The sequence below is a fragment of the Podarcis filfolensis genome (genome assembly GCF_964270895.1).
Source record: "Podarcis filfolensis genome assembly, chromosome: 13".
NCBI lineage: Eukaryota > Metazoa > Chordata > Lepidosauria > Squamata > Lacertidae > Podarcis > Podarcis filfolensis.
Window position 1 is genome coordinate 15555527 of NC_139615.1, and position 15179 is coordinate 15570705.

The window sequence follows — 15179 nt, forward strand, 5'->3', positions numbered from 1 at the left end:
CAGTTTGTCAAGCGTCTTCATTGATTTTTGATGGTTTGGGCTGTCTTCGGTGGGATTAGAGTATCTGCATCCTTGGAGTAGGGGAAAGTTTTCTTTGCTGAAGGGTACACACAGTGTGCGGGTGCTACCTGTGAATCTGATTTAATTCCTGCCTAAACACAGAGCTTCACATTTATCTCTGTTGAAATTTCATTCTGTGAGTTTTGGCCCAGGTCTCCTTCCTATCAAGATAATCTCTGTCTTCTAAGGCATTGGTTATTTCTCACAGTTTAGTGTCATCTGCAGATTTAATGAGTACCTCCCCCTCCCCCAGCGTTCATCAAATCATTTATTGTTGAACAACACTGGGCCCAAACACAACTGTATAGCACCCAGCTTGTCACTTTGGCTCCATCTGAACTATACGTTTAAAGCAGTGCCATACAGCTTTAAAAAGTCATGTCTTCCTCACAAAGAATTCTGGAACTTGTAGTCTGATAAGGATACTGAGAATTTTTAAGAGGTCCCTATTCCCCTCACAGAGCTACAATTCCCACAGTGGTTTAATGACCAACCCCTTTTCCCAGGGGACTCTGGGAATTGTAGCTCTGTGAGGGGAATAGGGGTCTTCTAACAACTCTCAATACGGTGAACAAACTACAGGATCCTTTGAGGAGAAGAGAGGACTCTTTGAAGTGATATCACCATAGTACTTAAAAGATAAGTGCAGATAGGACATTTTCTCTTTAAGGTTGACCAGGAGCCACTGATGAGCACTCCTTGGATGCAATCCCTCACTAGCTACAACTCTTATGTCATGGTAGCGCCATCTAGCCCACATTTTACTAGCTTGCCAACATGAATTCTGTAGGGGGTCCTTGATCAGGGAAGAGGAATCTCCAGATGTTGTTGGATTCCAGCTCTCATCAGCTCCACTTTGCACAGTCCACAGTAAGGGATGATGGGAAGATGTATTCCAGCATCAGCTGCCGGGTCAAATATTCTCTGTCCCAAAACTCTGTGACTTTTGACGTCCCTCTCAATTCTGCCATGATTGGGGAAGGCTGTTGGTGGTTTTAAGATCAATATGTTTGCCACCTATTGCAACCTTTCTCCAAGAAACTTATGGATGACATACATGGAGCAGTCCTGCATAATAGGTGGGGCTGAGACAGAGCTTGGACAATGGTTACTTTAGTGGACTTCATGGTGGAATGGAGATTTGAATACCGTCCCCTACCCAACCAGCCACTGCCCTGGCTCTCTTGAATCTTCGTTGTTGATCTGTGTGTGGGAAAATCAGTGGGCTTGTGTAGCCAGAGGTGGACCAGTGCCATGTTGGGCAGCCACAAATGATGTTGAGCCAGGGAGCAAGTGAACATAAAGTAAAATTACACATGGATACTTTAAGGGTGTGAGAGCAGAACTGGAAAATCAAAATACAGAAAATTCAGAATATTGTTGGGAACAAAGATCCTTTTAGGTTTTAAAGTCGTGCTGGAGGAATGATTTTATGATGAGTTGCGTAGGCAACTACCTGGAAATCATTGATAAATAGTGTGTGTGTGTGTGTGATGGTGGGTTGGGGAAGATGACGCCATCGGAAGGACCATAGTTTAGAGGTAGAGGCACACTTTGTGTTCGGAAGGGCCCGTCTCTCCCAGTTAACAGGATCTCTTTACAGTTAATCTGAGGGAGACTTCTGCTTGCGGCCTCTGCTGAGCCCCCACTCTCCAGGCAATCCTGGCTTTGATAGCAGTCAACTTTTAGGCCAGACATGGTGGATACCTGCTGCTTCATTTTTATTGCTACTTTACCATATCGCGATAGTGCTGTTGTGGCACTGCATCCTTAAGGCTAAGGCAAGGGTCCTGACCATAGCTGTCAACCTTCCCTTTTTTTGCAGGAAATTCCCTTATTCCAGCGCCGTTTCCCGCTGCTATCCCGGATTGTTAGATATCCCGTAGACTTTCCCCGGGACAGGTGAGGCTGCTGATCCCTTCTTTTCGAGGCTGCTGATCCCTTATTTTCAAAACTGAAAGTTGACAGCTATGGTCCTGACCCACCAGTCAAAGACCAGAGAGTAGGCCAATGCTGTTTTCATCACACCACTGAATGCATGGGCTGGACCAAATAATGACAAAGAAGCCAAGCTTTCACTTTGGCGAATGGTTTTGATTCCACGCTCAGGAGGTTGGCACAGCTGAAGACTCCACCCGCAATAAGCGCTCACCAAAATATACCATTACTGAGCTCAACCTCCTTTCTCACTATATCAGGTATGGCAGCTGCTACTATGGTAAACAAAGCAATTCTCAAGGCTGGTAGGTTTCTTTGTTTAAAAATACACATTTATTAAAATCTCTTGTAGCATGTACAAATCAATGTGCTGACATATGTTTCAAAGGCATTAATCAGATACTGGCTCTGCATGACTTTCTTGCCTGAAACTTCATAGATTCTAGACTTCCCAAAGGCACGGTCCAAACGTTTGGTATGGCCTGAATTGCCCTAATCAAAATCAATCAAGGACTCATTCTCTGGCTGCTGCTCGCCTTGCTTCTCCTGCCACTTCCGCCTCAGCCTCAAAATATCTTCTCCAAATTGCTGATGGAGCTGGACAAAACCCATGTTGAAGGGACCAGCTTCCACCGCTGGTTTTGTAGTGGGGTGTTTCAAGTCTCTTGCCAAGTGTCTCGGTTGTCCTTCACATTTGGGAGGCTGCTGGTGCTTCAACATCTGAAACTGTCCCTCCAGCTCCGTCACCAAAGCTCGGAGGTAACAGAAGCCTGCCGTACTGAGAGCTCGCACCCAACCCTCCATGGTTTCTTGGCTCTCGGCCGCCATTTTGTAGGATCGGGCGCCAGGTACACCATTGGGGTAGGAAATCTCAAAGGTGTGGGGTTCAGATGCAGACTCCTGCAGCTCCACGGTGCAGCCTTCCAGGATGATGAGCCGGAGAGGACCCCGATCTCCCGATTGGTCTCGGCAGAAGAGGATATTGCCCCAGAGCTCGCACCAGCATGGCCGGTAGGAGGCTGTGCGGATGCTCTTCTTGTACAGCAATCCCTGCCGGTCTGGGAGATGCCTCAGGTGGGAAGATGCGAGAGCACTGGAGAGGTGGAGTTTCATGGCGGACAGAACCCTGAAAAATGAGGGGTGAAATAATGATGGACGACTGGTGGCGGTGAATGAAACAGGTGGGCATGTCAGGAAAGTACAGGTGATTATGGGCCCAGATATAGAACGGGGGGGGGGGGGGGTGAAAAAAAAAGAAATGAGGGGAGTGTGGAATAACTTAGGGATGGGGTGAAGGGGAATAAGAAAAAATGAAGCAAAGCACATGAGAAAAGGGATCACGCTTTTGAAGGGGAGATGAAAGATCTCTGGCTGTGTATACATCTTACATTTAAAGCACACGCACACACACACACACCCCGAAATAGAAAGAATCCTAGGAAATGTAGCTGGTTAAAGGTGCTGAGAAGTATAGCTCCCTGCGGGTAAACTACAGTTGCCAGGATTATTGGTTTGCTTTAAATGTGTGGTGTTTATCCAGCTGGGAGAGATTCTAATTTGGAATGGATTTTTTATTTTATTTTTAAGAAAGCTGAACAGGATCTAGAGTAGGATGTTGCAACAAAAGTGGAAATAACTCAATGAAGGAGCAAACCAATTGTGCCATACTGTATAAGCATAACAGGACAGATAAACAAATTGAAATAAGGGTTTTAGAAGGAGTGAGGACAAAAGGTGGTGAAGGAAGAAAAGTAATGAAACGATAGGATGAAGGGCGCCAGAAGAAAAAAGGAGAGGACCAATCTATGCATAATTAAAGAAAATACTGGGAAAGGGGGGAAGCTGGAGAAGAACTGGAGTGAGAGGGAAGGAGCAAGAACTTCCCCAGTTTGTCTTGAAATAAATGTAACTATAGCAAGTGTCCCAAGCAAACATGAGGATATTGTAAAAAAGGGAAACGAACTCCCCTGAATGCCCTTACCTTTGGTGTCAGATGCGTCTGAGTTCCCCCTTTTGGTTTTCCTTCATGGCAGTTTCTCCTTCTCCCACTCTTCAAGAGGAAACATTTCCCAGGTGAAGGGGCGGGACTAGAGCTCACCTGGCGATTCACAAGTCACTTGATCCAGGAAGAGAAGGTAGCTATGGGAGAAGCTTGCCTCGCCTTTGATCGTGGTCCCTTGCTTTCCCCACCCACAATTTCTCTTCCAAGATCAAGAAGAACAAGCAACTAGAAAGAGGAAGTAAGGAACCCACAACCAATTACTGAAACTTAAGCTCGAAGGAAAGTTCTCGCTGGTCCTAAAGAGAGTTGTCTTAGAATGGATTCGTTTCAGGAACAAATAGCTGTGAGGAATGGAGGGTAGAATAATAGAACTGTTGGAAGGGGTCGGAGGGTCATCTAGTCCAACCCCCTGCAATGCAGGAATCTCAATCGTTGGGATCTAAGTTCTAGTTGCTACAGTTCCCCATAAAGTGCCCCCTTTTCTCAGCTTGCCTGTCCCGCTCCCCATGCACCCACCCTGGAATATCATATACTTACTTGTCCATCATTAGTTAAGAAAATATGGTGGTTTCTAGGGATCGGATATTGTCAGTAATGGCACTGCTGGGGAAAACCAGCAATTTTCATCTCTTGCAGTCTTTAGATGTATTACAAAGATTTTTTCTTTCTTCATTAGGCTTTTGATGAGCAAGTTGTATTCTCTCTCTGCTTACTCTTGGACTCTGTTTTAAAACTTTTCCTTGGAGATGGATCCATTGCATTTCAGCCTGTCATTCATCTGTGAGAGGCCCAGCATCAACTCTGTATATAATAAGCCAAGTGGAAGGGCTACGAGAGTATAATTATTGGGTCAATAATTCTCAAACGGTGGAACTCCAAATACTTGAGTAGCTGGATGCTCCCTGGCAAGGGATCTTTACAGTCTCATTTGACTTGTTGGGGGTGAATGTCCCTCCACTTTTAATTATCACCACCTAATAGTGAGAAAAGGCAGCTAAGGAAAAGTTGTGGCTTTCCTTGATGATGGTTCCCTCCGTTTTGTTTTAGGAGGGAGGGCAACACTGCCATGTTATATTTATTTTCTAATGCCTGTGTCTGGGGACTATGAGGGTCATCTAGTCCAACCTCTGCAGTGCAGGAATCCTTTGTCCCAATATCAACCCTGAGATTAAGAGTCTCATGCTCTGCAAACCGAGCTATCCCAGCAGCTTGGAATAGCAGGGAGTAAGTCTGTATACCACCCTGGCCTGCAGGGCTGTCTTAAGCATATCCTGCGCTGTGGTGCAAAGATCCCTCTGCCTCCCCCCCCCCCATTTCCCAGAGTTGTTGACTTTTTCCCAAGCCTCTGCAAGGGGTCGCTCTCCTCCCACGAAGACTTGGGAGGCAAGCTGCACACCCACAAGCCATGTGGTTGGCGGGGCACAGCTGGAGGGCGTGCAGGGAAAGGGGAGGCCACCGGCAAAGCCGCACAGCTCCCCCACTCGCTGGGGTGCCCCTGAGAGGCCGGCGCCCTGGCGCAACGCACCACTAAGCCCAATGGGAAAGACAGCTCTGTTGGCCTATCCATGCCCTAAGATCTTTGAGTGAGGTCCTTTTTCAAGTGCTCTTTCTAGTGAAAGTACATTACGTATCGAACAGAGAAGATTTTTACTGTCATGGTACCCTAACTTTTCAATGCAGAAAATATAATTATCGGTGCCAGGCCAAGGCATTTTTCTTTGCCCAGATATTTTAAATGGTTTGTTGCCTCAGTCTCCCTTATCATTTTATAGTTCTTCTTCCTCTCAGTTTATTGTTCATATGAAGTTGTTGCTGCTGTTATTTGGAATAAATATTGTTTATGTTTATTGCACACAACTCTGACATCAGTTTGAATGAAAGTTGGCCTAGAAGTACAGTAAAGTAAATTGTAGCCCAATCCAACAATTGTATTGTGGCATAAGCCCGCTTTGTCTACAGTATTAAGAAACAAGCTACTGCTTGTGGCATGGTAAATTTGTTGGTGCCGCAAGACTCTCTCACTGCAACAAACTAATAGGGCTAAAGACATCTTAAAGGCTGGATTAGTACCCTAATCCACAGATCCTTGCAGGCAACGGCAGCCTCTGCCTTAACTAAACATGGGAATCTCTGCATGCTTTGTCTGGTAAGACATAAAGCCAATAAATAATAATAATATGTGGAGTTGCTTTTTTGGGGGGGTGTTATTGGGTTGTTGCTTTTATTTTGATTATTTATTTCATGGTTTTATATTTTGATTTTGTTCTGTGAACCGCCCTGAGACCTCCGGGTATACATACATATATATACATATACCTACATATAGGTATATATCAGGCTTAAACAAAAGGTTCATCCGCCCTATGATTTGAAAGGGCCAAGGAGATGCTTGTATCTCCTGCAGCTGTTATTCAGGGATACAGTGCCTTGAACCATGGAGGTTTCAGTTTAACCATTATGGCTGAGGGTTGTTGCTTGACCTGTTTCAGGAACGTGTGTGGTTCCCTTTTAATTCCACCTGCAGTATTTGCGCCATTAAAACCACATCAGTTTAAAGAACTACTCATTCGAAGTCCTATACAGGAGGAAGTCCTTTGCACCCAGGCAACCCAAGATACACTGGAGCTGAGCAATAAACTGCACAATTCCTGTGGGCTGCACAGGCTTGGAATGATATACAACTTCCGCCCGAGGAGGAGGTCCAAAATTAGGAAATTACCCGCACCGCGCGCGCGCGCAGGCTTTGCCCACACTCTTCGTGCTAGTCGGCGCGAACGAAGCCGGCGCTTGCCAATACTTTGCGGTCACTTCCGGAGCGCGTGCGCCGCCGCCTGCTTAGCGTCACGTCCTCGTCGAATGGCGCGGCGGGACCCGGATGTTGATTGCCTCGCCGCGGTGGTTTGAGAGTTGGGCAGCGGGGGCTGCGTGAGGACTCAGGTGGGAGTCGCATTCCGTCGCGCGGGAGGGAGGATGCGAGTGACGTAATGCGCACATTCTAATAGCTCCCGCCCCGCCTGAACGTCTGGCTGCGGGGGGGGGGGTGGGGTGTGGCGGCGGCATACCTGCCCAGGTGCGCTCCCAGGTCAATGACCCCCCCCTTGCTCACACCTGCAAAGCGCGGGGCGGCCTCCGAGCCGTGCGAAAGGCTTCTTTGAAGTTTGGGAGGCCTCTCCCTCAATTAGTTAGCGTGGTTAATTTAGGAACGTAATTGGTGTCGGGGTTTCTTTTTAATAATAATAATAATAATAATATTATAAAAAGCCACCCACATTTTGCCTGGAGTTCATTTGCGTTTTAGTCCTCTGGAGATGATGAAGAGCAGCGAAGCTTGACTACGTTTGGATTATTTCCAGCAGCCAAAGTACAGAGGAGGAATTGTAGAAGAGTTGGAAAGGGACCACGAGGGTCATTTGGTCCGGCCCCTTGCAATGCCGAAATCTTTCACCCAACGTGGGGCTCGAACCCATGGTCCTGGGATTAAGTCTGCCAACTAATTGGAGCATTTTACCTTTCTCCCAAGGCTGCTGTTAACTTGAGTGGTCAGAGCTCAGGTGTTGCACTCCTTGCTCTTTAGAGGCTTATTAGCCTGCACGCGCACATCCCTTTTTGTGGCCCCCAAATAAACCCTGAGCTATGTGAAAAAAATCCTTTTGGAAGCTGAGTAAATTATGTATACAAAACTTAAATGTGCCATTCTTACTAAGAAATTTGGGGTTTCTTAGTGCAGCCATTTCTAAATCAAAGCATTGTGACAGAATATGCAAGGAGTTTTTATTTGCTATCTTTTTGCGGGGCTCTTTTGTTCATTGAGTTTACGTAACAGGTTGAGATGTATTGTGATAGGATTTTTCTTTTGCAGAGGGTAAAACGATGTGTATAAAACACAGTATATGCATCAGAGATGGAGTCAACAGTTACTTTGTTTACAAACCCTCCCCAGAGACCTGCATGGTGGAGATAAGGCCCTTTCCCCTGAGACCTGCATGGTAGAGATAAGTGCCTTATCATCAGTGGAAGCAGCATTATGCAAATTCTGGTTAACCAAACCCATCAGAACAGCCAAGCCCCTCTCCTGTGTTGCATCCCCTCTGCTCATCTTTTGAATCTGGTTTGCTTTTTGTAGAGCCATAATGTCAAAACGCAAGGTTACCTTTGAGGACCAAGGCGATGAGGATGAGGAGGAAATGAACTTGCCAAAAAAGAAGGTGAGCGAAAGGGGCTATTCTCCAATATCTTCATATTGAGGGGATAAAGTGAAGGAGGAACTGTGTGTTTAAAATCTGGGAGCTTGACTTGAGAATGCACAGTGGCGTATCCTGAAGATTTAGGGGAGCTTAAAAGAGGGATAAGCTGCTGATTAGGAAAAAAAATCCCTCTAAACTAGTGATGCTGGGGAATACAGGCAGATTCTTCAGCTTCTGAATGGATAATTTCTGCATTCTTTACCAACCAACCCCCCTCTTTAACAGCTGGTGGAACCTGCAGTTGGAGGACCAGGCAGCCGCTTTAAGGGCAAGCACTCATTGGACAGTGATGAGGAGGATGACGAGGAGGAAGGGCGAGGCAGCAAATATGACATCCTTGCATCAGATGATGTAGAAGGTAAGTATGGAACTGGAACCATGGTACGTGTACATATTTGGATAATGAGATTCTGTATTCTGTGATATTTCTACTTTCTGAAACCCCCCAAAACAGCAAGCCAGCCACTAGTCCCTATAAAGACAAGAGAGGCTACTTTTGCTTGGAACTGCAGTGGTATGGATGTGGCAGACCTAAAGGAAATGGAGCCATGGAATATCTATTTCAGTACTTAAGGGGGGAAATCTGCATGAAAACTAAGGCTGGAATCCAGGGACACCTGGGAGTAAATCCCACTGAACTTAATAGGATTTAATTCTGAGTAGATATGCGTGGAATTGGGCTGTATGTGTTCAAAGCCCTTTGTATACATTATTTCATTAAGCCTTACAGCATCCTTTTAAAGTAGGTTGTGTTTAGGTATTCACAAATTTTGGAAGGTCTTGGCAGCCAAGACAATATTTTGGGTTGTCGGGACCCTTTAAGAGGCCTCATGCATGTTTTGTTCAGAAGTAAGCCCACTTACTCCCAGGTAAGTGTGCATAGGATTGTAGCCCCTGATCTCATAACTACACCTCTATGGAAGATCAGTGCTCCCCAATTCCTCTGTGGAAGATGACTACTCCCCAATTCAGCTCCATATGTTTGGAGCTTGTATAGAGGGGGGAATAGGAGCTCATTGGGAGGCTGGCCATTGGAGTGGCTGGAGTATCTTGGCCATCCACCACTGGTCATCCCCAGCCCTCCCTTCCAGAGCCGAAGGTAAAAACTGGGAGTTGTTTTAGTGGTGGGTGATTGAGAACACTCATAATGCTTCAGCCTCACACCTCTGAGCCCCCTGAAGCCATGTCAGAGTGCTGAGCTAAAATGGGGAATCCTGCCTCTATATATGTATGTGTATAAACACTATTGGGACTCGGGTGGTGCTGTGGTCTAAACAACAGAGCCTGGGGCTTGCCAATCAGAAGGTCGGTGGTTCGAATCCCCGCGACAGGGTGAGCTCCCATTGCTCGGTCCCTGCTCCTGCCAACCTAGCAGCTCGAAAGCACGTCAAAGTGCAAGTAAATAAATAGGTACCGCTCCGGCGGGAAGGTAAACGGGGTTTTCGTGCGCTGCTCTGTTTCGCCAGAAGCGGCTTAGTCATGCTGGCCACATGACCCGGAAGCTGTACGCCAGCTCCCTTGGCCAGTAAAGCGAGATGAGCGCCGCAACCCCAGAGTCGGCCATGACTGGACCTAATGGTCAGGGGTCCCTTTACCTATAAACACTATTGGATGTACTAGGGCTAGCAGAATTACGATTGCAGAGCGGAAGGATTCATAGGGGATAGGGCTATCGATGCCCACGGACCATGATGGCTGTGCTCTGCTTCCACAGTTGGAGGCAGCAATGGTTCAGAATACCAATTGCTGGAAACCACAGGTGGGGAGAGGGCTCTAGTACTCAAATCTAGCTGGTTTTCTACAGGCAACTGATTGGCCACTGTGAGAATGCTGGACTACATGGGCCACTGGCCTGATCCAGCAGACTCTTCTCAAGTTGCTGGTGTTGGTGTTGAAATATATTTTAAAAAATTAAAAAATTGTCCCGTAGCACCTTAGAGACCAACTAAGTTTCTTCTTGGTATAAGTTTTCATGTGCATGCACACTTCTTCAGTGTTGGTGTTCATTAAGTTTATATACCACCCTATACCCAGAGGTCTGTGGGCGGTTCACAGAAAAGATTGCAACATATATAATCAGAATAAAAATGGCAACCCAGTAACACCGCCCCCCCCTCCCGAAAAGAGCCACATTTTAAAAGGGTGTAGGATGTTCTTACGGTTTCGTATCAGCCCTGCTCTAGTGCTTTATTAAATTAAACAGTCATTTTATTCTAGTATTATGAGAGGCTGTTCCATCATAATTTGACCCCCCCCCTTCCTATTTACCCTCGTAGGACAGGAATCTGCAACTATTGACTTTGAAGATGGGGTCCGGATCACTCCATTCAATTTGCAGGAGGAGATGGAAGAAGGCCATTTTGATTCAGAAGGCAACTACTTCTTGAAGAAAGAGGCGATGATTCGGGATAACTGGTTGGACAACATAGATTGGGTAAGGTTGCCTGTCTGGGCTGAGCAGAAGAGAGTCTGTGACAACAGGGAGCTGATAACCTTGGCTGTTCCTACGGTGTGTAGAGAGAGGGGCTGGATTGATTCCCCAGTTGCACTGTAGCAGGAAGCAAAGCATCAGTTTTTGTGCTTGCATTGTACAATCATGCATACAGAGATTCTGGGAAGTAATTCTGAAATGTCTGCAAAAGGGAACAGCAGTAGGGGAATGGGCTATAGTTCTGCAGCCAGGACAGGAGCGAACTGGGTTCATGGCTCAAATCTGGGTACCCTAAGTAGTCAGAAATAAATCAGGTTGATTGTCATAACTAAGCTGCTTTCCTGCATGGTCCTCAGGACTTACGGCTCTTGTAGTAATTCTGAGACAAGATAGCCTTGGAGACAGCAGCTCTCCCAAACCCCAGTTAGCTTCATAGCTGAGTAGGGATTTGATGCTGTGTACTCCCATACAAGCTCCGCACTGCGCACGCACTACCTTACACAATAGAAACCAGTGCAAGGATAGACATGAGAAATGGGCAAAATGGGTTAGGATGTGGGTTCCCCCCCGTTTGTGGGTCCCCCCCCTCGCCCCATATGCTTACAGCACAGGTTAAACTTCAGAATTTCATTATCTTTCGAAAGATGGCTGTAGTTGGTGAAAACATAGTCAGGTGTAGTATTTTAAAACTAAGTAAGCGGGAATAATGTTGCTCTCTTACCTCCATGGCTTTTCACTACCACAAGAATTGGGCAACCAGTGAATTAATGTTGCATCAAACAAGGCTGCTATGATTCTTGGGAATATCTAATAGGAACAGGGAGTACAAATAACAAAAAGGATATTCTTCCTGGCTTGCGACACCTGCTAGAGTTCTTTGACTGGATCTGAAGCCCATACATTAGGATCGTAGAGCTGGAAGGGACCCGGAGGACCATCTCCTCCAACCCCCTGCCATCCAGGAATTTGCAGCTGCCCCATTACGGGGATCGAACCTGCAACCTTGGCGTTATCAGCACCATGCTCTAACAAGCTGAGCTCCTCCCCATTTTGTAATGGTCTGCCACTTGCCTCTTACGGCTTTCCTGTCCCTTTCGCTTCCCAACCAGGTCAGGATAAAGGAGCAGCGTCCTGGTCAGAAGAAGCCACCACTAGATTCTGCCGATGAAGACGAGGAAGAGGATCTTGAAGTCGGACGGGCACCTTTGGACAAGAAGGCGCTGCTGGAAGGGATGGTGGCCTTGGTGCTGCCTGGCGAGACGGTGGCCAGGGCCATCCAGAGGCTGGGAGACAAGGGCGGGCCCAAGAACAGCGGGCGTCAGAGGAGGCCTTGGAGCCGCCTCAAGGCAGAGGAGGCAGAGCCAGCTGAGGAAGGAGAGCCCCAGAAGCCCGGGTCGCCAGAACGGAAAGAGCAGCTGGAGCGCCTCTCGGGGCTGGCTGACCAAATGGTGGCGCGAGGCGTGTATGAAATCTACCAGGAGACTCGGGAGAAGCTGGCGCTGAGGCTCCGGGCGCTGGAGCAACCTCCCGCAGCATCATCTGCAGCCGAACCGGAGCTCGATATGTTTGCTGAGGATATTGATGAAGCGAAACTGGGGGAGAAGACACCAGCGGGTGAGTCCTTTTGTTGGGAACTGCGTTGCTGTTTTGGGAAGACCAAAAACGCATGATTTGCAAAAAGTTAATAATCCCCTGGCACAGCTGCTTGCTTAGATTTACGGCTGCAAATAGAGGAAGGTGTGTTGTGCTCATTTTCTGCCTGCAGAGAAAAGTATTCCCTCTTGGGAAAAGGCTTCTGCTCTTAAGATTCTCTCCCATACTTGAGCTTTCAACATGCAGGGTGTTTCTGTGGGGAAGCATTCAAATGTGGGATCACCCACCCGGCCCCCAGAATCCTGATGTTTGAAGTAGTACAGCTGTCCTGATTGTATTTCGGATCTTAGCTGTTGGGTTATTGTTGGAATTGGCAACCTGACACAAGTTCTAACATTCTTCCGGCAGTGGGAAGTGAGGAGCAAAAGCAGGGCGACGACGATGCTCTCTCCGAGGTCATGTGGGAATACAAATGGGAGAACACAAACACGTCCGAACTCTATGGCCCCTTTAGCAGCTCCCAGATGCAGGTAAGAGACAAAGTGCGGCAGTCAAACCACTGGTATTTCTCCCTCAGATATTTCTTCATGTCTCTCTCTTGTCTTAGGTCTTGTCTTCATCATTCAGTCTTCATTCTTTCCACCTATACCAGTGGCCTTTTGTTGATAATTTTTTGTTTTTCCATCCTTTCAGTAGCCTTTGTTTTTTTCCTCCCTCTTTTCTTTTTTATGTTCATTTCTTCCCCTAAATCTTTGATCTTCATGTCCACCTCTATCCATTTATTGTTCCTGGGTCTATAAGTCTTGTCTGTGGTTGCAAGTGCACATCACTGTGGCTTGCCTGCTGAGGTGAGTCAGCAGCTGTGGGCATATTGGAGAAGCAATGTGTTAGATTTCTTACCTGCTCTTTACCATGTGGTCCCAGGTTTGTTGCAGCAATAAAATATAAATCATAAAAACAAATAAAACAAGAAAACAAGAAAACAAGAAAAACAAGTAAAACAAGAAAAGTATAAAAACAAAAGCAGTTCCATATGTAAAAATAATGCAAACATTTAATGAAAGTATCGTGTATGCAAAGACAGTGAAGAATAATTCCTGTACACTGGGATTATGAACTCCACTTAAGCAAGGAAATCATGTTGCTAGAGAAGTTGTTTCAATTTGTAGTGACAGCTGTCAAGCTGCATCAAGGATTTTTTAACACTAATGTAATCAGTTGCCACAGAGATCATTTTGGTTGCATTTACTACTGCAATTCTTTGTTCTGAAAGATGTCCTTCAGTTTGTTAAACCTCCTCTTTCTATGCTCCTCCTGATGGAAATATGCAGATGGGGACAGATATATCCCTACTTTAAGTCATTTACGTACTGTCTTATATATTATTTACTACAAAGCTTGATGACTAATCAACAAAATGTCTGATTACTGGAATGGCGTCCAAGCACTGAACCACTGGTATATCACAAGTGGACTGCTTATTACTGCGTTTGCAATTGTTCAAGATAAAATCTATTTTGGAAAGAGAAGAAATGAGCATTTCACCACTGATGTATTACGAGTGAACTGTTTATTTACTGTGTTGGCGATTGTTTAAGATAATACCTCTGAGTAGGCAGCCTAGAAGTGCAAAATCTGGACTATTCTTGCACACCACCATTCATTTTCTCTGAAAACATTGCCAGCAATGTGTGTTGTGCAATATCTCAGTTACAAAACTGGGCATGGGCGCAGAATTCGGGTTCTGAAGAATCTCCGGTTTCATCTTTAAAGCCAAGTTTCTAGCCTTTCACAACCTTCATTTCCATGCCTGTTTTTGAGTGAAAACCACCTAACGCATTTTAGTTTGTAGGACCCCCACGTCCATTAGGTGCACCAACTTTTTTTTTGTTTTGGCTCTCCATGTGTCCAGATTTTGTTGGTCCCCTTGATATGCTAACGTCAGTCGTGTTTGAATTTGCTGGTTATGTTGATAATTTCCCCCCAGTGCTTCTTTGTTCACTTCACCCCCTGACCCCAACCAGTTTGCCAGCTCCATCTCTTTTCTCTCAGCAATTCCCTTTCTCCTTCAACACTTTCCTCTTCTGTATCCCTCTAGGACTGGGTATCCCAAGGCTATTTCCCCGATGGGGTTTACTGCCGGAAGGTGGAGAATTCCGAGGGCCAGTTCTACAATTCCAAGCGCATTGATTTTGACCTCTACACGTGATCGGAACCCGCCTCCTGCCCCACAGAGCACAAGAGATGCAACTCAACACAGTGGCGGACTGAAAGAACTTGCCGGACTTTAGGGGGTGGGGGCCAGGGGAGGAGAGGCGTGTGTGTGTTTGTGTGCGTGTGTTTGCAGAGGGAAAGAGGGAGAGGTTTGATTTGCCGTCTCATTCTGAGGTTGCTTCGCATTTTGCGAGAAATAAAAAGAGTCAACCTTAAATTGGCTGGGTTGGTTACTGTTCCCCTGCTGATGATTCCCGTGTGTTGGGTATAGGTTAGGGATTGGCATGCAGCCTTCTAGCTGCCAGTTCTTGTCTGCTCCTCAATGCTTCCAGTAGCATCTTAAGTGATGGGGAGGAGAGACTGTCATACACAAGCAAATAGAAGATTTGGGGGGAGGTAGAGAGGGTAAAACTAGTTGCCATTCAGTGACATAGTTCACTGCTCTACCATCTTGCACAATATTTGGTGAAGAAATTGTGGTTTACTTTGTGTCTATTACTATTTTCATCTGTAGGGATCGACTTAAAGGGGGCCTTTTTTTACCCAAACTTACTCATGACTCAAATTTTATTCATTGCTCTTCAGCTCCTTTATACTACCCCACTCCTTGTTACGAACCTCATGGGAAGGCCATGCTTTTAAGTGTGCCCCTCCCCCTTTCAGCTACACCCATTCCTCTTAGGTCTTACAGGGTAGA

The 15179-nt window shown here is 46.3% G+C and overlaps 2 protein-coding genes across 3 annotated transcripts; one reads left to right on the forward strand and one right to left on the reverse strand.

The window, feature by feature from the left end:
- Positions 1–2308: 2308 nt before the first annotated feature.
- LOC310748488 (sesquipedalian-1-like) lies at positions 2309–4119 on the reverse strand. Its single transcript, XM_083584319.1, has 2 exons — positions 3980–4119; positions 2309–3124 (listed from the first exon to the last, which is right to left on the reverse strand). Exon 2 carries the CDS (start codon positions 3109–3111, stop codon positions 2491–2493), a length of 621 nt encoding a protein of 206 aa, XP_083440445.1. The 5' UTR covers positions 3112–3124; positions 3980–4119; the 3' UTR covers positions 2309–2490.
- A 2-nt stretch (positions 4120–4121) lies between these two features.
- CD2BP2 (CD2 cytoplasmic tail binding protein 2) lies at positions 4122–14699 on the forward strand. 2 transcript variants are annotated; one of them, XM_083584311.1, is made up of 7 exons: positions 4122–4238; positions 8124–8205; positions 8470–8602; positions 10521–10678; positions 11785–12289; positions 12677–12798; positions 14367–14699. In XM_083584311.1, exons 2-7 carry the CDS (start codon positions 8131–8133, stop codon positions 14475–14477), a joined length of 1104 nt encoding a protein of 367 aa, XP_083440437.1. In that variant the 5' UTR covers positions 4122–4238; positions 8124–8130; the 3' UTR covers positions 14478–14699. The 2 variants fall into 2 exon arrangements, with proteins under 2 accessions (XP_083440437.1, XP_083440436.1); XM_083584310.1 differs by lacking the exon at positions 4122–4238 and adding an exon at positions 6779–6937.
- Positions 14700–15179: the final 480 nt, after the last annotated feature.

Excerpts from the sequence above, each read along its gene's own strand:
- LOC310748488 (XM_083584319.1), bottom strand. The coding sequence starts at position 3,111 with ATGAAACTCCACCTCTCCAGTGCTCTCGCATCTTCCCACCTGAGGCAT.
- CD2BP2 (XM_083584311.1), top strand. The coding sequence starts at position 8,131 with ATGTCAAAACGCAAGGTTACCTTTGAGGACCAAGGCGATGAGGATGAG. Across the intron at positions 12,290-12,676 it reads GGGGGAGAAGACACCAGCGG|TGGGAAGTGAGGAGCAAAAG; the intron begins GTGAGTCCTTTT and ends TTCTTCCGGCAG. Across the intron at positions 12,799-14,366 it reads TTAGCAGCTCCCAGATGCAG|GACTGGGTATCCCAAGGCTA; the intron begins GTAAGAGACAAA and ends GTATCCCTCTAG.